The sequence below is a fragment of the Chanodichthys erythropterus genome, chromosome 1 (assembly GCF_024489055.1).
Source record: "Chanodichthys erythropterus isolate Z2021 chromosome 1, ASM2448905v1, whole genome shotgun sequence".
Taxonomy (NCBI): Eukaryota; Metazoa; Chordata; class Actinopteri; order Cypriniformes; family Xenocyprididae; genus Chanodichthys; species Chanodichthys erythropterus.
The window spans coordinates 28,122,431-28,147,419 of NC_090221.1; the positions used below are offsets into that span (position 1 = coordinate 28,122,431).

The 24,989-nt window shown below is 37.4% G+C and overlaps 1 protein-coding gene across 2 annotated transcripts in view; it reads left to right on the plus strand.

Annotated features, from left to right (window-relative positions):
- Positions 1–323: 323 nt before the first annotated feature.
- Positions 324–24,989, plus strand: part of thoc2 (THO complex 2) — a 108,102-nt gene continuing 83,436 nt past the window's right edge. For both annotated transcript variants that reach the window (XM_067387932.1, XM_067388817.1), the window contains exons 1-8: positions 324–434; positions 1,709–1,764; positions 7,840–7,931; positions 12,959–13,010; positions 16,061–16,131; positions 16,839–16,960; positions 22,069–22,202; positions 23,047–23,207. In XM_067387932.1, the coding sequence (XP_067244033.1) occupies positions 370–434; positions 1,709–1,764; positions 7,840–7,931; positions 12,959–13,010; positions 16,061–16,131; positions 16,839–16,960; positions 22,069–22,202; positions 23,047–23,207 (753 nt within the window). In that variant the 5' untranslated portion in view covers positions 324–369. The remainder of the gene's footprint in view (positions 435–1,708; positions 1,765–7,839; positions 7,932–12,958; positions 13,011–16,060; positions 16,132–16,838; positions 16,961–22,068; positions 22,203–23,046; positions 23,208–24,989) is intronic.

The window sequence follows — 24,989 nt, forward strand, 5'->3', positions numbered from 1 at the left end:
ATTAATAATTCACATACAGTTAAAGCTTGCGTACACAACTGTCTGTACTGTACAATCAAAAGACAAAATTATAATAAGCAACAAAGCCGTTCAGATGAAAGAAGAAAGCATAAGCTACGTGCTCAAGGATATCTCTAAAACATTTATTATCTCTTAATTTCTCAAAATGTTTATTCATAATATTGCTATTGTTGGCTTCTATACGATTTAAAATAAAATGAAAATGTAGATATTAAATCACTTGCAAATGGAATGAAAATTAAAAATAAACACTCCGACATCCCGAGATGCATTGACGCGCGCGCGAGCGTGTGAGCTAAACATCCGGCGCGAGCTGCCGCTGCTGTGAGTGAGTGTGTTTGGAGGAAGATGGCGGCGCTTATCCTCCCGTCTGACTGGATAAAAAACTGGGAGAAATCCGGCAAAAATGAGTTGTGAGTAGGAGTTTAGTAATCAGGTTGAAAGTGTGGATGAGAATAAAGTTATATAATTTTTTTTGGCCGTTATTACCGCGGGTTATTGTCGAAAGCATAAATCATATTCTCTTCATTGTCAATGTCCACAGCTTGTGCGCGTTAAAAACTAATTACTTAAAAGTTCAATAAAATGGCCTATAAACTTTAATATACTGTTAACCAAATAAAGAATATAAAGTCTGTAGTTTCTTTAAATGTAGATGTAAGACACTTTATCGGTAATTTTCATGACTGTAACGTCAGGGAGCTAATAGTTAGCTGGGTTAGCATTAGCATGTGTCTTATCAGTGTGTGTTACAGTATGTGTGTTACATGTTTCATGCAGGTAAACATGATATTTTACACCACGAGCAAGCCTGAAGTAAATAATATGGAGTGTTAAGAGGTTGCGTAACACTGATGAAAGGTTTACATGTATCTGTGCTAAAGAGTTCAATTTTGTTAGATATTGGATGTCACGAAACCTAGTGATCTGCCCTACACAGACAACATTTATGAGCAGCACAGTTTAAAACAAACTGAGTCAGCGGTCTAATTGTTGACACTTAGTGAACTGCCTACTTAGACTGCATTGTGGTCATCGTATAGCATCAGTGCAGTATAGTGTCAAGACCATGTGAGCTGCTTATGTAGACAGCATGTTTGATCATGTGGGATCCCTGTGTATCTTAAACTTAGTATTTTTTTTTTGTCTAGGCATTGCTTTTTGGTATCTGTTCCAAAACCAAATAAGCTGCATTTGTATTCAGCATTGTCAAAATTTAGTGAGGCTTCATGTGCAATGCTGTATTTTTAGGTAGCTTACTAGGATTTGAGCACTGCCTGATTCATATTTACACGCACCTGTGTTTTACAGGTAGTTTTATCCTTGTGGATGTTTGTGAGACTGATGGGACAGATATAAATAGTGGCACTTGTTTGCAGATGTTCAGCTGATATTGAACTTGGTATATGAAAGGAATGTGTTAAAGTTGTTCAGCGGCGCCATCATGTTTGTCTGACTGGTTGTGATGCTGGAATAACAGACTGTAGTTGTGTGATATAAACAAGCTGTATAGTGAGAGGTAAATGTGGTGGTCAGTGGTAAACTCTAGTCTATGTAATGTTGATCTGTTATGCTCAATCTTTTATATTTAATTTAGCTTTAATCCATTGTAAATGGAGTCCTCTTTGTCGCTCGTCATGTTATTAATACCTGAAGGTCACCATTCACATGTTTTTTCTGTTTCTAGTTTACAGTTTTTCCAGGACCTTGCAGGGAAACCCAGTGGTCAGGAGTTTGTTAAAGGTAAGTTTAATTCATATTATATATTAAATTCATAACAGCCCTATTTCTTAGGGCTGTTAGTGGTGCATTAGTTTTTTTTTTTTTTTTTGTTTTTTTTTGTAGCTGCATATATAATTATTTGCACAAATAATTCACATTGTGCAAATTACATCTTTAATGTAAATCAAACTTTAAAAGTGCATTCAAATACAAACAATACAACATCATAGAACATGGAAAGCAAAAAAAAAACTAAGCCAAGTTTATTTATATTTTACCACTAAGATAAATGTACCTGCTCTGGGCTTTGAGAGGGCTGATGAGAAGCCCATCTGTCATCTCGTATTTTTATATCTTCTCCTGATATTTCAAAACAATCCACACTGGATTCCGACAGAGGTCAGAAGAGCGAATTTTAAACTTCCACGCTCGCAAGACATTTACATTTGTACATATTCCAAAGTGTACTTCGTTTTTATCTTGAATGCTAGCGTACATGCATAGTTGTACACATAGAACTTAGTGCTGGGCGTTTTTTTTTTTGTTGTTTAAGATTCTGCTGGTTTCACGGTATATCATGTTTTTTTTTTTTTTTTTTTAACTGGACCTTTTTTCTTTCTTTTTTTTTTTGCATATTTCACTGTCTTGAGTACAGGGAATATATTATTAATATTCAAAGGACAAATAAAAATATTACAATTATGTAATCAAATCAGTTCATAAAACTAAAAATTTAGTTTAAAATTTAATCAAATTAATTTAATTATTTAATTTAATTAATATGAATAAGTAGGCTACATTTTTACGGAGCAATTTCAGTGAAGACCTTTTAAGTTTGTTTTAATAAACAGTGTTATTATTATCTCTATTAATCAAAGTACACTCGATTATACAATATTATATTTCTGTTATTTCAAGTTATACCAAATTTTTTTATTTGAAGAAGACGTGAAGACGTTTGACTTCCTGTGTATATGAAACAACAAATGTCAATAGTTTTATTAAATTAAACGGTGAAATATTCATAAAGTGACTCTGAGAGCAGCTGCAAATGAAGTTCATGTGTTCATGTATAGTGAGTTACACTGAATATATATACAGCAGACACTGAAATCATTGCGAGCATCACGCGTGCTTCAGTATGTGTAGTAGTAGAGGAAAATGCGGCGCTCATTCATACAGACTTCAGATTTTAAGTCTTTTTTAGCTTTAATATTCACAGACACTAGTCCATATCGATATCTGATTTATTGTACAGTCCTACTTTTAATTTATTCATCCAAAAATTGCCACATCCTGTGATGTTCCGCTTTATACAGTAAGTTCTATTTGTGACTGGATTCCGTGATTTCATCTGTTTTCTGCGTCGCAGAAATCTTATGGCTCTACATGGTATTTGCAGTATTAATGAGAGTTATTTGTGTGAGTTATTTATTGTTGTGTAATAAAGTTGTTTCCATTAGTGTAAGAAGGGTATGCAGTTAATCAGGGTTCCTGCGGGGTCTTAAAAAGTCTAAAATTCTGAACTTTAAATTTAAGGCCTTAAAATGTCTTAAAAACGGCCAGATTTTCATCCGAGGTCTTAAATTTAATTTAGTCAGGTCTAAATTTTTTTTTTACCCATTTCCAGAAACGCTATCTGCTGAAAGTTATTAGCAAAAAAGTAGGGAGTCGTAGTTCTTTCTGGGGGATATTGGTGTTGGTACGTACGCAGTGATAAAACTACAAATCCCATGATAAATGCAACACCTGCCCACAAAATACATCTGCATCTCCTCAGAGTATGTTAAAGTTCGGCTACGTGTGGAAAATGGGAAAGTGTATTTTCAATGAGACATGGCTAGATCACAGCGATTTCTGCTGTTTACATACCTTAAAAATCTTAATGATTTGTTAAAATTATTAACATCTGACATATTCTGCCAGTGATGTGTAAACTTGTGAGCAGAACAGATTTTTTATTTATTTTTTTGACAGAGAAAGTGAAACTGATTTACTAGTGAGTGTGAAATTCACTGTAATAAACTTGATGTGCCTTACATTCACTAATAATTACAAGCTGTATTAAAGTTGAATATAAGAGATGAAGAATGAAACTCTTATTTCCGTATGACTCCCCATTAGGGCTTTTTACACTTTCACTAGTTAACGCTGGGCCATTCTAAACCTTGTATAACAGTGAAAATTTGCTGTCCCCTCAAAATAATTCAACACAGCCATTAATGTCTAAACCGCTGGCCACAAAAGTGAGTACACCCCTAAGTGAAAATGTCCAAATTGGGCCCAAAGTGTCAATATTTTGTGTGGCCACCATTATTTTTCAGCACTGCCTCTTGGGCATGGAGTTCACCAGCGCTTCACAGGTTGCCACTAGAGTCCTCTTCCACGATGACATCACGGAGCCGGTGGATGAACCTTGCACTCCTCCACCTTCTGTTTGAGGATGCCCCACAGATACTCAATAGGGTTTAGGTCTGGAGACATGCTTGGCCAGACCATCACCTTTACCCTCAGCTTCTTTAGCAAGGCAGTGGTCATCTTGGAGGTGTGTTTGGGGTCGTTATCATGTTTGAATACTGCCCTGCTGCCCATGCTCTGCTTCAGTATGTCACAGTACGTGTTCCCTTAATGAACTGTAGCTCCCCAGTGCTGGGAGCACTAATGCAGCCCCAGACCATGACACTCCCACCACCATGCTTGACTGTAGACAAGACACACTTGTCTTTGTACTCCTCACCTGGTTGCTGCCACACACGCTTAACACCATCTGAACCAAATAAGTTTATCTTGGTCTCATCAGACCACATGTCCTTCATGTCCTAAGTCTGCTTGTCTTCAGCAAACTGTTTGTGGGCTTTCTTGTGCATCATCTTTAGAAGAGTCTTCCTTCTGGGACCACAACCATGTAGACCAATTTGATGCAGTGTGCGGCGTATGGTCTGAGCACTGACAGGCTGACCCCCCCCCGCCCCCCACCCCCCCCCCCCCCCCCCCCCCCCCACCCCCCTTCAACCTCTGCAGCAATGCTGGCACCACTCATACTTCTATTTCCCAAACACAACCGCTGGATATGATGCTGAGCACATGCACTCAACTTCTTTGGTCGACCATGGTGAGGCCTGTTCTGAGTGGAACTGTCCTGTTCAACCTGTCTTGGTCACCGTGCTGCAGCTGAGTTTCAGGGTCTTGGCAATCTTCTTATAGCCTACGCCATCTTTATGTAGAACAACAATTATTTTTTTCAGATCCTCAGTTCTTTGTTCCATGTTAAACTTCCAGTGACCAGTATGAGAGAGTGAGAGCGATAACACCAAATTTAACACATCTGCTCCCCATTCACACCTGAGACCTTGTAGCACTGAGTCACATGACACCGGGGAGAGAAAATGGCTAATTGGGCCCAATTTGGACATTTTCACTTAAGGGTGTACTCACGTTTGTTGCCAGCGGTTTAGACATTAATGGCTGTGTTGAGTTATTTTGAGGGGACAGCAAATTTACAGTGTTATACAAGCTGTACACTCACTACTTTACATTGTAGTAAAGTGCAATTTCTTCAGCTTTGTCACATGAAAAGATATATAATAAAATATTTACAAAAATGTGAGGGCTGTGCTCACGTCTGTGAGATAATGTAATTATCTCACCAATAGCTTACACACAGCACAAGCCTGATTTCAAAGTAAAGTTAGTAATAAAATGGGAACAAATAAACAATATACAAGTTGTAGCACAAATGGATAAAACAACAAAGATACAAATTAAATAAATAATGCTTTTAAGTATTTTTTTTCAGGTAGGTCTAACAGTAGTATTAAGGGATAAAATACTAAAGAAATTTAATAAGGAATCCAATGTAAAATAATACTGAATAGTCTTTCCTGAATAAATTAAATACAAATTAATCATTTCAATTAAGGTTAGAAAAGTTAGTCATTCAAGAGCTATGAGTGTCATTAATGTAAGTCAAACTACAAAAGACGAAGAATAAAATCAGAGACAAGAGCCAGACCATTGGGCTGCTTTCACTTTAAGAGCTGCACGGATCCAATATAGGCTACTGTTAACTTTCTCAACCGTTCACTTAAGACAAAACAACTGACTGCTTTTACGTGCATACTCGTCAAGATGGTAATTTTGTACATTTGTGTGTTTGACCATTTAAGCACAATTTGGTGCTCACAAGCTGTTTGTAATGCAGCCTTATGTGTGCGCTAATGAGTGTGCTTGAGTGCTCCGTCTGAGAGCACGCGAGTGCTGAGTTGTTTAAACACTGGCAAGACTTAAAGAAATGCAAATTATAAACTTGAGTGACGATGCGACACTGCCGCAATTGTGCAGTTGTACAATTCCTGTCAACTGTGTAGCGTGCAGCTCGCTTTTATAGTGCAAATACGATGCAGGTGTGATGTGAAGCCATTTGCACAATCTGAGAGGAATAGAGAGCGAGCGCCCTGTGATTCACTCACACTGTTTGTGAAATTGTTTCACAGAAAATGTTCAAATTACTTAAGTTATTTAATAAAGAAATGGCTATGAATTGTGCATCACCTTTATCATTATAATTATTTTACCCGCGCCAAATAGGGATTGAGACAGTGCCACCGCATGTCATGCCATACCTCTCACGGCAGACGTGCTTCTTTGTGTCATCAGTGTGAGATCGGCCTTTATAGAGAGACCGCCTGTCAAACTTCCCAAAGCGATTATCGGCCAATAGCGAATCGGTAGCCGATCAATCGGAGCACCCCTACATGATATGTGACTCAAACTCGCATTGCTTTCAGAGATGGGGCAGCTATTGCTACTGATCACAGAGCTGCTCTTCACTGTTCATATTTGTTTTAACAAAAAAAAAAAAAAAAAGTTGCGATTTCATAATGAAGTCAAACAGCAGTTTCGGTTTTATTGTTTTTTTTTTTTTTTTTTTTTTTTTTTTTTTTTGGAGTCCTTATCCTGCCCTGAATTCGTTTTCCTGTTTCTGTGATTTCTTCCATTTTTAATGGTAAACCCCCTGTGTTCAGGCACACTACATTCTGATTCTGATTGGACAGTGTTTAGAAATTGCACATGCTCACATCATGTATTTATGATTTCAGTACTGTCACACAGCCCTTGCAAAAAGAAAATAAAAACAAATAATCTAACTACAAGAAACGGCACAAATAAATACATGAGAGCTAAGATACAAATAAAATAAACAGTGCTTTACAGGTTTTTCAGGTATCTAAGCTTTCAGGTACAGAAATTGATAAAAGTAATCAAAAATACATGGTTTTCAACAAACCAAACTATAGTTGCGTCGTCAGATTCGGGATGAACCGCGGTGCAAGCGAATGTCTGTTTTTTTGTTTGTTTTTTTTTTTGTTTTTTTTTTTACAGCGAACCGTTCCACCCCTAGTAGCTATGAATGGTTAAATGTCCTAGTACCTGACATGTCCGCTAGAGATGCTTCAGTTCACTGTGACAGACACCGCTTTGCTTGGCAGTTGCTTGTAACAATATTTTAACATCTTTACCATGACGCTTTCATCCCATTTCACACATTTGGGGAGTATAATGACAAGACAGGTATTTTTTTTGTTTGTTTGTTTTGTTTTTGTTCATTTCCAACTAGTAATGTAACTCTGAGAACTAAAACTATAAAGTGTCAGTGGGAAATGTTAAAACATATGAGGCAAAACTTAATGATTTATTGTTAACTATTTAAATGACATTACACAGACTATCACAAGTCACTTTTGCAGCTTTACCAATTTATTGCAACCAGCTTAACATACCTTGGTAACATTTTAATAAACTGAACATCAATGCATTATAGTGACGAAAAAGTTTATAAGACATTGAAACATGTCATGCATATGAATGACAAACAGAAGAACATAAGCACTGGCCCCACAGGGCAAGAGATGGTTCAGTCAACTGCTTGAACACTTTCACTCTGGTCCCAGGCCATTCTTGCTGGTACGCCCGCCCTGGTGTTTTTTCTTGACAGGACGGTGGTGAGAAACTGTTTAATATTGTGCAGGTGTTATCAGTATGCCTGTATTAATTGAAAGCTGTTATTGAGTCTACCATGTGTGTGTTGTCTTGCAGATCTGCAGTCAGGCCTGTATGAGCTCTGCTGGCATGTTATCCAGGGCAATCTGAAGGTGGATGTGGCTGCCAGTCTCCTGGCTGATGTTATGGTGAGTGCTGATCCCGTAGCAATGTTCAACCTCTTTTTCACTTACAATGAGACTGTTTAGGCCCCGATATACTTCAACTGTAATCGAAGAGTGAACTGGTGTGACGTCATTTTGAACAAAAAACAAAGTTAATTTGGGTGGTTTTTTTCAGGAGTTTAAAACCGCTTACCAAAGCGAACTGTCCATAAGTTCCATGCTCTTGCTGGTAAACATTTTAGAACTGCCACCTGTCCATGGTGATGATGTAACAAGTAACTTCTATGATGTGGAAAAGTTCTGTGTTGTCTCTCATTTCTTCAGTTCAGTCTGTCAGATGTCTGCGAGTAAAAACATGTACATATTTGTGAGCTGTTTTATTGTAGAAGTTAAAGTCGTTCTTCTAATTATAAAGATAAACTGTTTTTCATGTTTAAAACTGTAAAGCTGCATGATTTAAAGCAGAGGTGTCCAATCCTGCTCTTGGAGGGCCACTGTCTTGCAACATTTAGCTTCAAACCCAATTAAACTCACACACGAACCAGCTAATCAAGGTCTCACTGGCAAATTGCAGAGACATATATTTATATATTCTTCTAAATGCCACTCTCAGTGGGATGCTCGCTAACAGTATACCGCTGAAAAGGTATTGTAAACTTTTACCCCTAAGTGAAGAACAAAAAAGAACTTGGCCATGAGTATATCGGAGCCTTTAGGATTGATTGTCTGGGTTTGTTTCATGTGAAAACGCCATGATGTGAGGGGAAAAGTTGACATTGTTTTGTGTGTTAGCTGTTTTACTGCTATACACTGTTTGCTAGTCTTAAAGTGATAGTTCTCCCAAGAATTAACATTCTGTCATTTACTCACCCTCATGTTATATTAATGTATGTATTATATATATATATATATTTTTTTTGCTATAAGAAGTAAAGGACAATGGAGACTCAAGCACCAAAATGACAAAAAAAAAAGATCATTAATATAAGTCCAGGGTTTCCCAAATGGGAGTTGAGCAGAGGAACATTATCAATAAATAAAGACTTAAATTGAAATTTCAGTCACTTCTGTATGACTTCAAAAACATTGTAGCTCATGAGATGTTTGGGATGCTTTAATGCTACCTATACTGGGCTCTTGTGTCCTTTTGAAGTTTGAATGCCTCATCCCCCATTCATTGTAATAGGTTGAAAAAGTATAACTAGTAACCTTAAATGATTACTTTGTTTTGTGTAAGAACTTAAATTCATATGGGTGACATCAGGGTGAAATAAATGACAAATGTTTCCTTTTTGGGTGAACTATCCCTTTACAGCTGCACACAAAACAGGATGTTGAACTCAAATTACATCCATTCTGCACTTAAATTCACAGCTTCACTGCATTGTAATAAAACACACAGATTACAATTGCTGTTACTCTCAGCTCATTGTGTTGTGTTCTGCCCTCTCAAAAAAGTGATGTAGGGTGTATTGAAGTAAGAGGGGAGGGTCCCAATTGGTCACATGTAAACTTCAGGATGGGCTCTTTAGACATGGGCCAGAAAGCAACCACCCAGAACACCATAGCATTGTGGCAGCAAGCTTTTCACAGGCAAACAACACTCAGGTTTTCTTCAGAAAATGTATATAGTGTCAACGTTTCTTGAAAGGTTGCAAATACATTTTTTTTTTTTACTTGATTGTTACAAAATCGCATCTTTGTGGGTTTATTTACTCATTGAAATTGAATTCTGGATGTACTGGATGGTGTATAAATGGTACCAGTACAGAAGTACTTTTGACATCCCTAGTGACTGACACAACTGGAAATCTGCTGAAGTAAATGACGTTACCATTCAAACACCTTGTGAAGTTTCCATCTCAGCACTAGGCCTGCAACTAACGATTATTTTAATAATAGATTCATCTGTCATTTTTAATTTTTTTGGGGATCGGATGAAAAATGTAAAATTATTATACATTATTTTCTTTATTTAAATAAATTATTTGAAACATTATTATTCCATATCCTGCTCAATGCTGTCCTCCAAGCAATGTGTAATATAAAGCCTATGACAACAAATATAGTGAAATGTAGGCTATGCTGTACATAAGCAAAAAAAGTGTCAAAATACAAACATTACATTCTAAACTTAAAAAAAAAAAAAAAAAAACTGATTGCTTACCATTTTCAAGCAGAAATTAAAATGACTAAACTAAAAATGATGAAGAAAAACAAAAGCACAGAATGTTAACTTGTATGAGGTTTAAAGAACACACACATTCACTTGTCCGACACAATATTTATATTACATTAATGGGCTATTCCAACAATAGTACTTTTACTGTTACTGCTCTCATAAATATAATTGTTTGTTACATGTGCATTTTTAAACCTACAACTAATTTCTAACAAAATATGAGCAAAATGTTTTTTAGTCAGAATTATTGTGCTCCTATTCTACTGTGCTCTGTCTGTTTGATGCACATGATGTGCCTTTAGTGCTGGTTTAGACCTTTTACTCTCTGAAGTAGTTGTGATTCACCTCTCACACTGTAACATGCGCTAAACACACCTCTTAAGCATGCAGAATAATGTAAGTGGATATTTTTTCACCTTTTAAGCGATTAAGAAATCATAGCAATCATAATCGCAATTACAAATTTCTATTAATTGCTCAGCCCTAGATAGAACCATAAAATGCAGGTTATGCACTGAGGAAAATGTGTGTTAAAAGCTTTAAACAGAACACAGATCTGTCAAAGCGCGAGAGGGCAAAATGCGGTAAACTCTTATGCTTTTTTTTGAACCGCTAATAAAAGGGATCGTTCACCCAAAAATGAAAATTTGATGTTTATCTGCTTAAAAATTATGATTAACTCTCTACGACTGACAGACCACAACGGTTGGAATTAAAAATCATAATTTGCGTTCGACTGAAGAAAAAAAGTCACCTACATCTTGGATGCCCTGGGGGTAAGCAGATAAACATCAAATTTTCATTTTTGGGTGAAATATCCCTTTAATATAAAGCATTCTAGTGTTTCAGATGACTTGGATCTTGTACCTTTCCCACAGCTGCTCATTCTGTGTCCTCCACTATTTTCTATGAGTTTTGTCCATAGTAGTGTTATTTACTACTGTAAAGTGACTTGACTCGCTGATGGTTTCCCGGGTAACAATGTTAGTTTGCGCTGCAGTCCTGTCAATCGGATTTACAGCAGGTGAATTCATCAGTTTCTCCCGAAATATGTGCAAGTAAGTTGCTGGTGAACTGGAAGAATAATAGAGTAAACTTTATAGTTACTTAGCCCCATTATGTGTGTCTGATATGAATAAATGTCGGCAAATTATATTTGAATTCACTGTTTTTGCTGCTTCCACTGATGTCTGACATCAGTGTGTATTTTATAAACTCTAAATGAGTTGTTTTAATGGTGCTTATGCGTATTTAAATGTCTGAAACCTTAAAAGAAACATTATGTGGCTGAAAACACTGCATAGCCTTGATATATGACGAGCTGCGTGCGTCCGTCTCGCAGCCAAAGTGTGAAAACACAGTTTGAATCTGGCAGTTATGTGACGTCGCTCAACGTTAGAAATCCCATATGTGGGATCGTATGCCCAGGGGCACAGAAATGAAAATCCCATATGTGGGACCATACCACTCAAAGGGTTAAATGCTACATCTTTCATTTTAAATTCTTAAATTTTATCAATAAATTCAATTAGAATAATAAGATACTATAGGGCTTTTACCAGTCGAATTAAATCATTTACACTGAAAAATTACAGCTACTTTAAATAATGTTATGAGATTGTTTTAATTTTTCTGAATATACAAATAAGAAATGTTGGAAAGAACAATCCTTTTAAACATAAAACTAAACCGCCAGTAGGTGGCAAGTGCTATCTTATTATTCTTAATGCAGTTGTTTCTGAATGGGTCATTGATTCTTTGACTCAACCGATTCGTTCAAATTGCTGAATCATTCAGTAATGAAAGAAAACACGATTGTGTTGTCATAAAATGCGCATGGTTCTGCTGTGATCATTGTCTGAAACTATTTTCGCTGCTGAAACAGAACAAAAACAGTCAGTATTGCTTCTAAAATGGAAGTGATTTTAATTTTAACCATCTACTTTTTACAGTTTATTGAACTGTTGTATGAAATCAGCGTTACATTTTCCATCGTGATGGTTTTATTCAGGATATTCAGGAAAACTGTACTCGTGGTTGTGTAATGTTGCTTAACTATATTATGTTTTACATATAAAAACTCAATATTAATGTTGAGCCGTGTGTAACAGAGTTCTTTTCATCATCTCTCTTCAGCTCTTTATATTTTTCGTGCCAGCTCCCCGTCGCGTGACAACGAAACGCAGTGAAAGGGAGTGATTGAGGCTAATATTTTAGCCCAATCTAAAATCTGCTTTAAACTAAAGATGAAGTTTAATTGGTTGTGTGATAGAATGGTGGACCGGTCACTGTATCAGCTCACAGCAGGCACATACTGTGCAGTAATTAGCGAACGTTTTGTAGAGAAATGAAAACGGGTCACACCTCAACAATTATTTGCCCTAGCACAAATGCTCCCAAATATATTTTGAGGTCACACCTATTAAATTTAGGGAGCATATGCGACTAAAATGGTCGCAATTTCGAGCCTTGCAGCACCCTCAGGTACTCTGTCCTACTGAGATGTGAAGTTTGCTGTCACATTTGTGTCTCACTTAGATTTTCCCTAAACTTTCAAATCAGATGTTACGTGTGCTCTTTCACAGCAGTAGTGGTGTTTGATCTATGGAGCGTGGACACAGATTGCTTTGCTGCTGTTGCTGTGACATCTCATCCAGTGAGATGAAACTAGCCTTCTAAACACAGCTGAAATGTACCAGTGATAGATCACCCACTTCACATCTCTACTTCTGTTACATCTAGTCTTTTGTCCACCGTCCTCCAGTGAACTGGAATCTCCAGCAAATAGAGATGCTGAAATTCCGTGAAATTGAAAAGCTCTAAACATTTGTGGAATGTGTCATTGAAAGCAATCATGTTTGTCTTTCAGGAGCTGCGGGACGACATGCCTTCTATTTTAGCTGATGTTTTCTGTATATTAGGTAAGTATTGCCGTATGTCTATACCTGCTAATGCTGATTAAAGAATGTGTGCCAAACAGTTAATTTAAGTGTCAACTCATTTGTCCTGGTGAAGTAGAGCCAGGATGCATTTGCATTGAGAGACAGTTTTGTTACTCGCACGAGTGAACATGCTTATTAAACTGCAGTCATATGTCCATATAGATCGCAGTTCTGACAGATGTTTGCATAAATCAGCTGTTGAATTTGATGGAGCTGAAGAGTCTTACTGAACTTATTCTAATGAAGCTCTCATCAAATTCCCTGCTGTTCGTTTGTCAGGCCCAGTGTGATTGACTTAAATGTTAATTTAATGTTATATGTAGATATTAGAGTTCTTGAAGCCTATACAGAATGCTTGCAAGTTTATTACAGATAAATGATTTGTTCAAACTAGAGCTGTCACTAATGATTATTTTGGTAATCGAGTAATTGGTTAATTATTCTGACGATTAATCAAGTAATTGGGTACTTTTTTTTTTTTTTGCAATGAAAATAGACCTAAGCGAACAATAGCCTTTAAATTGACTTGAACACATGTAATGGCAATGTGGAAATAATTGGTTTTAAATAAATGTATCATGATTTTATTGAGAACTTTAAAATGCACAATTTAATATACACAATATAATCATAACTTATGTGCATTATGTAATATGACAAATGTCTGTAAGGGTGCCAGCGGTGTGACAACTATTTTTACACTTTTCAGTGCGATCAAATCCTTCTTTAAAATTGGCCAAACATTTCAATCAAATATCCACTTAATCTTAATATTTGGCCACTACTTTATGCTAGAAATATTATAGACATTGTTGTGAACGTCAAAACATGCTAACTCAGAGCGAGGGTTTAAACTTTTATTTTGAAATCGCCATGAACAGTAAATTTATAAATGATTTACCTTACAAATCTGGTGAAATGGCGCACATTGTGTTCTCAGATGAACGTTATAAGCAACCCAAACTCGGAGCATATTCAGAGATGGAGTTTGAGATGCAGTCCACGCATATAAATGATAGTAATATGTTTGTCTAATTATTTTTATTATGAAGAACTAATAATTTGTATTATCATCAGGCCTAAGGAATCTCAGAGAGTAAAGTTTCAGATAAGAAAATGCTTTGATAAAAAAAAAAAAATTAAAAGATTATGGTAAAGTATGGTAATGACTGTGTTGTTAAACTTAGATTCTGTTTAAATGTTATGCCCTTAAAGGATTAGTTCACTTTTAAATAAACTTTTACTTATAATTTAGTCACCCCCATGTCATCCAAGATGTCCATGTCCTTCTTTCTTCAGTCGAAAAGAAATTAAGGTTTTTGATGAAAACATTTCAGGATTTTTCTCCAAGCTCAATTTTGACTCGACTCCTGATAGAAGAGCTGCACAATGGGAGTGTTTTACATCAACAGGGAAACATTACATATGCTTTAATATTTCGCACTGAGGTTAGTGTACATGGAAAAATGGCACAACAAAGCAAAAGGAAAGAAAAGGCTACGTTTATTATACATTTTTAGACTTTATTCAAGCTGTTAAACTAAATGTAAAACTGATGTATCTTGCTGCACAGGGTGAAGTCAGTATGTACATTAACGACGATTTGAGAGAAATATAATATACATTTAATGTAAACAATGTACATGGCGCTCTGTGGCACGGCAGGATTTTAAACAACTTCCTGGGTGCCGCGGACAGGCACCGAATGTCGCCGCCGGTGTGTATACTCATAGGAAACAATGCGTTCGAATTTTAAAGACGTGGCTCCGCGCTGAGCTTCGCGTCCGGTGTGCGACCCCCTTAAAATGCTGTTGCTCAGTAACGGTGGAAATTTTGTCCGGTAATGCAGCGAGATGGAAACGGGGACTCACCGACTGATTCTAATGGCGGGATTGAAATGGTCCAGTCGTAGCAGCATTGAGATTCTTCCTCTGTTGGCTATGGTTGGCATTTGCCACATGTGCACCACCACGTCTCGTTAGATCTTCGTCTGTCCGATGCTTGAGAGGTGTGTGTCGCCGCAGCAGTCTCTTCCATCTGCCTAATTTCTTCCTCTGTGTATTGCAGTTCAAAAGGCAGGCGAAAAACTCATCTTCTCCTCGTCCGACATTGTTGTTTTAACGTTACCTTTTTTTGTAAACTGCGTTTGACTTAGTATTTGCACGTTCAAGTTGTAAACACCGAATCTGTACTTCCACCTATGTCAAGCGTGACCTTTTCAACGTAATTGCGTATTACGTGACGTCACGAACGCGCATCCGAGAACAGAGCAAGGAGAACATTTGTGCTTATAAAACTTAATTTTTATTTTTATTTAAAAAAAAAATGACTGATCGTTTAGATAAGACCCTTATTCATCGTCTGGTATAGTTTAAAGCCCTTTGAAGCTGCACTGAAACTGTCTTAATGACCTTGAACCGTCTGGTGCCCATTCAAGCCCATTGTATGGAGAAAAATCCTGGAATGTTTTCATCAAAAACCTTAATTTCTTTTTGACTGAAGAAAGAAGGACATGGACCTCTTGGATGACATGGGGGTGAGTAAATTATAAGCAAAAGTTTATTTAAAAGTGAACTAATCCTTTAATTGCTCTGGCAATTTTACCCTGTGCATCAAAAATGCTATTGAATATTGATTCCCCCCCCCTCAAGGTATTGTATTAAAGTTAGAAATCATGAATATTGGAAGTTAAACAATATACCAGTTATTCAGCTGATGAAACATTTTTTTTTTTTTTTTTTTTTTTTTTTTTATAAATAAGGTCAGTAGACCAACTCCAGATTTAGTTTCTTTATACATTGCATTTCATTGTGAAGACTATGTCTGTTCCTGTATACACTGATGAGTTCAGTTCCTGCTAAAAATCTTATTTAATGGTTTTTTTTTTTTTTTAAATAATTGTAACCATCAATTAAAATGGCAGTAGATGTATCATCAAGAATGAATTTATATATGTATGCCTGACTTCATATAAATTCACTTGACCTGAAAAAACACTTGACCTGCAAGTGTAATTGGTGTTTTTGCAGATATTGAGACTGGCTGTTTGGAGGAGAAACACAAACGAGATCATTTTACCCAGTTGGTTGGAGCCTGTTTGGTGAGTAGAACACCATGTGATGGTCTTCATGGCCACAGTGTGGCAGTAATGCGCTTTGAAACGCTTTGCTCTTCTCTCTAGCACCACAGCACACACTGCAGTTGAGGAAATGTTTTTTTTTTCTTCTTCTTTAGTCTGTGCATACGTAAGTGGGTGGCCGATCCCTCGACTCTGAAGATTAGCTGCATTAGAGTATTGAGTGGCCCAAATTCTTTCCTCTAGTGAAAAATTAAACTGTACTCTCAAAGGGCTGCTTTCCTTCCATGAACAAACCTTCAGCACTGTGCTGGAATTATACGAGACACTTTCACAGCAGCTCTGGGTTTTTGATCAAGGCCTCAATCTAGAGCATGTTTCACATCTTTTTTGCAGCAGAACACAATGAGTTTGTGAAGGGATCGCTTTGTAATGGCAGTCGGGTGACTCATCGAGACCTGCAGTGTGCCTGCTCTTCTATTTTCATTTTAACCACTGTACGCCTGATTAATATGCAAATACAGGCTTGTTATGCAGTGTTATTAGTGTCTTATGTAAGTCTAGCTGAAGGCCATTGAGGTTGGGTGTGGGCAGTGCTACACTGATGGATGCAGAGATATTATTCTAGTGTTTTGATGAATTTAATATTGGTCTTATCCTCATGATAGAGATTCCACAGCTGTTTTGGTGAAGAGTGTCTAATTAAAGGCATTGTTGTCTGTTGTTTTCAGATCTGTGTTCCTGATGGTGTGCTAAAAGAGAGATTAGATCCAGAAACGCTGGAATCTCTGGGACTGATCAAACAGGCTCAGCAGTTTAACCAGAAGATTGTCAAAATCAAGACCAAACTATTGTAAGTAATTTTTCCTGCTGTTCTGACTGTGCTAAACACGATTGATTGCATCTTTCTCTGTGAATGTAAAATCTAAGAACCTAATGTCACCTAGCTAGATACCATTTATTGTCTCAAAGTAATGTCGCTTGCCTATACCATCAGCAAGGGCATTACCTTTTAACCCTTTAGAACCTGAAGCTAAAATAGGTCGTTTTCTCACATTTTGTTTTTTTTGACTAAAATTATTACACAATGTGCAATTATTACACAATCTTCAAGTGGAAGGTGTAATTTTTTCAGAAAACAAATGGCTTTCAGTGTGTGTTGAGTTTGAAAATAGAATTTAAATAGACAAAAAAATTGAATAAATTTTTACTTTTTTTATTTTTATTTTTTTTATTTAGAAAAAATCTGAAAACTCATGGACGAATCTAACACTTCAAACTTCAAAAATGAACTTTAATACATATATACAAGTCTTTTTTTTGTGACACAGGGTTGCAGAGTTTTCATTTGGGAGTCTTTTTTTACCCCGGTTCTCCAGGCGTTTTTTTTGATAATTCAATCCGGTCACTCAAATGTGGTGCTCTCTGAAGCAGTCTAATCTAATTCAGTCCAGTCCTATTTAATTGCAAGCATAGGCCCACATCACACTCCTGGCACTTCCATGGGGTGCTCTTTTTACAACATACGCAACGACGTCAACCCATGCTGGTCTTCTTCGATGGGTCCTGAATGCCACTCACAGGAACAGGCAGATGATCGCATCTCTTTTTGGGGCTGCCATCCAGGGGAACACCAGTGAGCTGAGCAGCCAGAGCTCCTGAAAGTTTTGCCATGTCATGGGCTTGTTCTGATGGATGGCACACAACTCTTTGTGTAAAATGAAGCTGTTGGTCACTGCAATGTCCAGGAAATGCTGGAAAATGGTCATGTACCACTTCCGTGTTTTATGGTGTATGACTTTGTTCCCAGCATCTGGTCAGAGGTGTCAACTCCCCTCCAACTTATTGTACTGCCGAACTGCAGTTGGCCTAGGAACAGGGACCCTTTGATTTTGCCCATCCTCTGTTGTCTGCCACCTCAGCACAGTCTCCCTACTTTACACCGTGTGGACAGTTGTGCACATGGAGACCTCCCTTGTGTCCATCCACTTCACAAACACAATCCAGCAAATGGAGCCTCTTGGTGACATTTTGTTCAGGGCATTTTGTTTGGTACACCAGCTCTTCCTTCTCGGTAAGTCCCACAAGCACCAGCTGCCGCAGGTGACGAAAGAGGAGAGGGCTTGTATAAAAAATTGTCACAATAAATCACGTAACCTGACCCCAGGTAGTCTTGGTTCACCAGTGATGTGACAACATCAAAAGACAGGCCTTTCCCAGATGAAAAATTTGACTTCCCGGTGTAGATTTTGATGTAAATGGTGTAGCCGTTGACATCAGCCATCACAAAAAGTTTTATGCCCCACTTAGTGGGCTTGGCCTTCATGTATTGCTTGAAGGATACCCTGGCTTTAGTGCCAACCACCCTCTCATCAACAGAAATGTGCTTTTTAGGGTGGTAAATAGACATGCACCTGTTCGTCATAATGTCATTCTTTGCATCTTCCATTGAATCACTGATATGCAGATTGCAGGAGATTGTTAGGAAACAATCTCTGGACATCACAGTAGCGGGAAAGGGAACATGAAACAAAGTCTAATTCCTTCAGAAGTCCCTCACTTCTGGCAGATCCATCACACCCATGTAGAGAAGCAGACCAATGTACTTTTTCATTTCTTCAGGGCATATTTCAGCCCATGTGAATTTCCTACCCCTCTCCAGATTTCTCACCGCATTCTTGTTTGTGTTCTCACACAAGATCTTTGTCATCAAAATACTGACTGAAAATATGAAGCGGAGACATTTTTCCAAATATGAGTGGAGGCTGCACTCCAGGCATTCTCTTGGGAGTAAACCTTGGATCATTGGGCAGTATATCAGGGTCTGCCTCCGTCTTCCATCTTTCCCCTTGTGTTACTGGTGAAAGGCTACGTGATTCCTCATAGCCACGACTGCACCCACGGCTACGACTGCGTCCACAGCTACAACTGCATCCATAGCTACAGCTGCGTCCGCGGCTGTGCCCACGGCCCCTCTGAGGTGTCGCCGTGGAGGATGTGGATGGAGGATTTGCTTCTTCAGAAGCCACACCAAAAAAAAAAAAAAAAACAGAACCTTGTGTTACAAACTCACTATATATTCATAAATGTATTTTCATTATGAAACTATACATTAGTAAAAGCAACATTGTTAAAAAAAAACGCAGCAACTATAAATACAACAACACAACAATGAAATAAAAAAAGCCTGCACACATCACTCATATCTGCACACATTCATGCATACAAACACATGAAAGCACAGGCATGCATGCATACACATGAATGCAAACGCACGAAAACACAGGCATGCAAGCATACACATGAACGCAAACACACGAATGCACAGGCATGCAAGCATACACATTAATGCAAACACATGCATGCAACACATGAATGCAACACACATATGCGCACACATGAAACGCATGAAACAGTGGTGTTTTGAACTGAAACACTGAATCTATGTATATTTTACTGACATTTCTCACACCTTAATTAGAAAAAAAGGACAAGTTTCACTTACCAATCCACGTCTGGATCAACTGCAGCATGCGCCTTCTCAACGTCTGAATATGCAGACTCCGGGTCTGAAGAGTCCTGCTCAGCCTCCTCCCAAGTGTCATCAAATAAAACTCCTGTAAACTGCCACGCTCCATATTTCTGTTCAAATTCTTCCTTCCCGCTCTCCCTGAAAACCGCTTTTATTTGATGACGGAAAGCATACAATTACCATAATAAGCCATATATTGGCGTAAAGCACATGTTGTCTACTGTGAGGAGCACTTTTAATTATTTTGATAGTGCAAACGGTTCAAGAGTTACAGTGAATACAGCTTGGTTGGATGTGTCGCCGACGACACATCCGGTTTTAAAGGGTTAATGTGCTTCCTACCAAGACCATTTTAAGGAATCATAATAATGTTACATTTATGTAGCGCTTTTCTGGATACTCAAAGCACTTTACATATGTAAGGGGGAATCTCCTCAACCCCCACCAATGTGCAGCATCCACCTGGATGATGCAACGACAGCCATATTGCGCCAGAACACTCACCTGCTTAGCTTCAGTGGGCAACCAGTCTTTGGCTACAGGGTGCTATGGCTGCTGAATCATGGCCTCAAAATCTAGTATGTGGCCTGGCTGTGCAGCAAGCATGGGCAACACAGTCCGAATGTGCTACCTATCGAGACAACAATTGGGCATTGCAGCCTCAATCCTCTCAAACTCTATTGAGCTGCCTCCTTAGAGTTTTTAGCCTGTGTGTTCCAAAAAATGCTGTCTAGATAGGAAACTTGCAAGGTTTTGAGAAGCAGCCAAATGTAAGGCCCTACGATTTCCGCAATGTGGAAAATGCAGACTGAATCCAGTGCTAAAAATTACATTTTCAAATTTTGGATGAATAAGTCAAAAGAAGGACTATACACCTAATCAAATCAAGTCTGCATGTCTGAATCAATGGCGCGATACCGTAAATGACACACACTGAAGTGTACGCAATGTTCATGGTGTTTTCAGAGTAAGCCGTCTCACTATATGAGGGCATGAACTTCATCTGCAGAGTCTCCTCACCAGTAATTCAGGATTTGAGAAACTATCAGATACACACAGAAACTCAAAGGTCTTCATGACAACCCATCAAAATAAACATTCGGTTTAGCTTTAAGTTATAACAGAAATATACAGTAGTGGCCAAAAGTGATGTCCAGAGGGGGCTGGTTTAGGGATAATTGTTTTTAATGTCCCTACAAGTTCAATTAAACCGTCGAAATATGAGGAAAATAGTTTATATTTTAAAATATGAGGGCAGAACAAAAATGCTAAAATTGGTTATGGCATTTATCTGACAAAATATTTAACAAAAAAAATGGGTAAACTACAGCAACATAATCGGTTATTAATACTTTGTTGGTTCTTAATTGTGTTCATAATTTCTTTATTTGACAGCCTGACCAAAAATTATGTTTGCACAATTTGGCATGTTTCATTGTGTTATCACAAATAAAACAATTTAATCCAAACAGGCTCTTTAGAGCATGTCCACTCTTGTCAGTCTACCAAGTCAGTACTGAAATTTTAAAAAATGTGACGATACCAGCATTTCCCCCTATCACTTAGAGCACTGTTGAGCGGATTCATAAACGCCTCTGATTGGCCATTGTATTCACGTTCACGTGCTCATCAGATATATCTGTGATTAACTACAATGATCAACACTTCAAAAGCATTTAACTTAAAACATTTACATTTAATATTTCTTTACATTTACCCATCTTTTTAATTCGATTATATCACATTGCTACATGGGATTGTAGTTCTTTTCCATAAATGGGGCAGCATGGTTGGTTTTAGAGGCTTGCATTAAAACAAATTTAATTAAAACTACTTTTGTTTGTGATCATTTGCATCTGAAGCGCAGAGTTTGACCTCCTGTTGAACTGATTGGTGTGATGAGTTCAGATGACAGCTTAGCTTTTAGATTTAGTCACTGGGTATAAAACACCTTGAGTTCATGTACTGAAATGTGCCATGTTGTTCTCTTTCAGGCACAGGTCACTGCTTTCTGCACATTCAGCATGTTGTTTTGAATCTATAAAATTTCTCCAGCCTCATTTTGCTGTAAATGAAAGGCATAGCCTGGACTCCCCTGATGATGATTAATTTCATGCCTTTGTGTAGGTCTTTCTTAATGAGTTTTATCAAGATTACAGCACACTCTGCCCTGAAAGCCCTCTCTCTACCCATAACACAGTTCTTTACATGCCATCTAACAGTTGTTTCATTAACTTATGCATGTTCGAATGAAGTAATTGGTTTCATGTCATCTTCTGAAATGCCTGGCATACGTCCGAGGGTGGCATTAGCCTCACACTGCCGCCTGTGACCACCAGACCTCAGCTCTGATGTGCTTCATTATTTTGAGATGACTGCATTAAGTTATTGTTCGGTCACAGTGTAACTTTCTATCCTTCACTTTGTAGTTACAAACAGCAGAAGTTCAATTTGTTGCGTGAGGAGAATGAAGGTTACGCTAAGCTGATCACAGAGCTTGGGCAAGACCTGTCCGGGAATCTCACCAGCCACATTGTTCTGGAGAGCATCAAGTCATTAATAGGTACAATATGCATCGCATCACTTTTCGTAATGACCCATGAGCTAAACTTCATTATTAAATGATCACTGTACACTTCTTGATGTAGTATGATGATGATGATGATTTCTAACAGTAGATCTTCTTGAAGCTCAGTGCTTCTCAACCAGGCAGCCTCAGCAAACCTTCAAGGTGGTTGCAGAATGATAATTTAAACAAATATAGTAAATAAAATGTATAATATTTAATTCTTTCAGAATTAAAAGTAAAAAAAAAGAAAAAAAGAAAACATACAATCAAGATGTAAGCTCAAATCCTGTTTCTCCCCCCACACTTTTTTTTGCCCAAAATGTGCATAAGTACTTTGTGGCTCTCTGTTAGAGTCTGTTTTCACAAAGATGATTACTGTTTAGTCTGTTTTTTTTCTATCATATGTCGTGTCTGTTTTTCTATTTAAAAAAAATAATGTGCCATACATTCTAAAGAAAATCTGTTTAAGACTTTGCTCGAGAATGCAGTGGAATGTGGAAAATGAAGTATACCTGGGCCTTAAGTATAATTTCTTTTGGCTATATACACACATTTTTATTTTTATGTTTGTTTGTACTTTTTTCTCTTAATATATAAAGAAGCAGTGTGTAGTTAGCAAGGTAATGAAGAATGAGTATTCTAAACTGAAAGAAAAATCAGGATGATTATCGGATTGGCACTGGTATTGGCAGATACTCAAGGTTGCAGTATCTGTATCAGACAGAAAAAAAGTGATTTTGAGCAATCCCTTATAAAAACACATGTAGTGTGAACCAGTAGGGCAAATGACAGATGAAACTGAAATCATGAGGTGATTCAGTCAATGTTCTGTCCACAGGATGTTTCAATCTGGACCCAAACCGCGTGCTGGACATCATCTTAGAGGTGTATGAGTGTCGCTCTGACCACGATGAGTTCTTCATCCCTCTTATCAAGTCCTACATGTGCGAGCACCAGACCCTCTGCCACATGCTTGGCTTCAAGTTCAAGTTCCACCAGGTATGGTCCATCACCACATCCACTTCAGCATGCAGTTCTTGACGTGCAAATCAGATATCGGTTTCATTACAATCAAATACATGTTACTAAATGCCTTTGCTCCAAAAAAATTAATGGAAATTAATGGGGGCTTGGGGTAGGGCTGCACAATATAATACAATTAAAAAAAAAAAAAAAAAGACCTTGACATTGTGATATTTTGTTTTTCTGTAATATATGGTATATTTCGACATGAAAACAATTTCAGCAGATGATTTGAATAGCTCTATTTAAAAAGAATTAATCGTTTTAGGATGATTGGGGTGATTTTGTAGGGTAGTGTATCTGCATAGAAAATAAACAAATTACAAGCATAGCAAGCAAATAAGCAGAGAAATACATTAGAATAAAAATACAAATAAAATAAACACTGCTTTGTTTTTCAAGTAAATCTAACTGTATTCAGGTACAGATGTTGAATAATCAAATGTAAAATAACACTGCATAGTCTTCACTGTATAAATTAAATATAATTAGGTGTAATTAATACAATTTATCTTTTTTAAAGCTACACAAGTTTTTTTTCTTTTTCTGTCTTTTGTTTGTTTAACATTGGTGACAAACAGCTGCTGGTATATTAGGCTGCTATTAAAGACGTATGCACAGATCCAATATAATTATACGCATCCATTTCTTTCTCAATTGTTTACAATACATAACCAACTGTGTTAACAAGGATACTCACTGAGACGGGCATTTTGACTGACTTTTGCGTGCATGTGACCATTCAAGCTCAAAAAGAAGAAAAAGAGAACTGAATTTGGTGTTCACATGCTGTATGTGCGGCTCTCTCTGCATGCACAGAAAACAGTGTGTAAGTTCCATTCTTCTTGTGCTTGATGTTTAAACTGGCAGGACTTAAAAACACAGGCAAATGATAAACTTTTACTCTATGTTAAACTTTGCAATTAATCCGCGAATCACATGCGTTCCGAACCAGGGGGCAGCTGTACAGATCACTGATCAACTACGATCCTTATACTTGACATGGCACATCCTGTGATGTGACTCTCGATATTGATGGTAAAACGATATATCGTGCGGCCCCAGCTTGGGGCAAAAATGCCATCAAAATGTACAAAATGCCCCCCAAATTCAAGATAAGGGGGCAAAAAAGGCAAATACAAAAATGTTAATCTAAAGTAAACATCATTAATATAAAAACATTAATGATTTTTGTCATGGTGCAGCCCTGCCCTTTTAATGAGTTCCTGTTTTTTTTTTATTTTTATATTTTGTAAATTCCACCTTTTTAGGAGCATTAAACAGTTTGTGTAAATAAACATAAATGCCATGTCAGATGCAGCTTCTCTTCCACCTTTGCAGTGTAAAGATGGCTTTGAAGTTGATAATATTATGGGTAGCAGTTTATAGTGTTCTGGTTGAAGTAATTGGTTAAATTTAAGAACTGGATTTAAAAAAAAAAAAAAAAAAAAATACATCACCAATGTCCCTTAGTGGAAAAGAAAATGTCTCACCCTACTTGGTTATCTTATGTATTTGAGTAAAAAAAAAAAGCATTCTAGTTAGGCACATTACCAGGTTTTAAAACACAGCCAATGTTGGGCAAAATTTCAGAAACATTTCCAGTCTTATCTGAATGTTTGTCATTGCAGTACAGAATATATCAGTTGGCATGGCAACTATACTGATAACTCTGCCTTTAGTTTTAGTTCATGTTATTGTGCAGTAATATTCACTGACTCATACAAGATGACTGCTGTGTCAAGTATAATTTTCTGA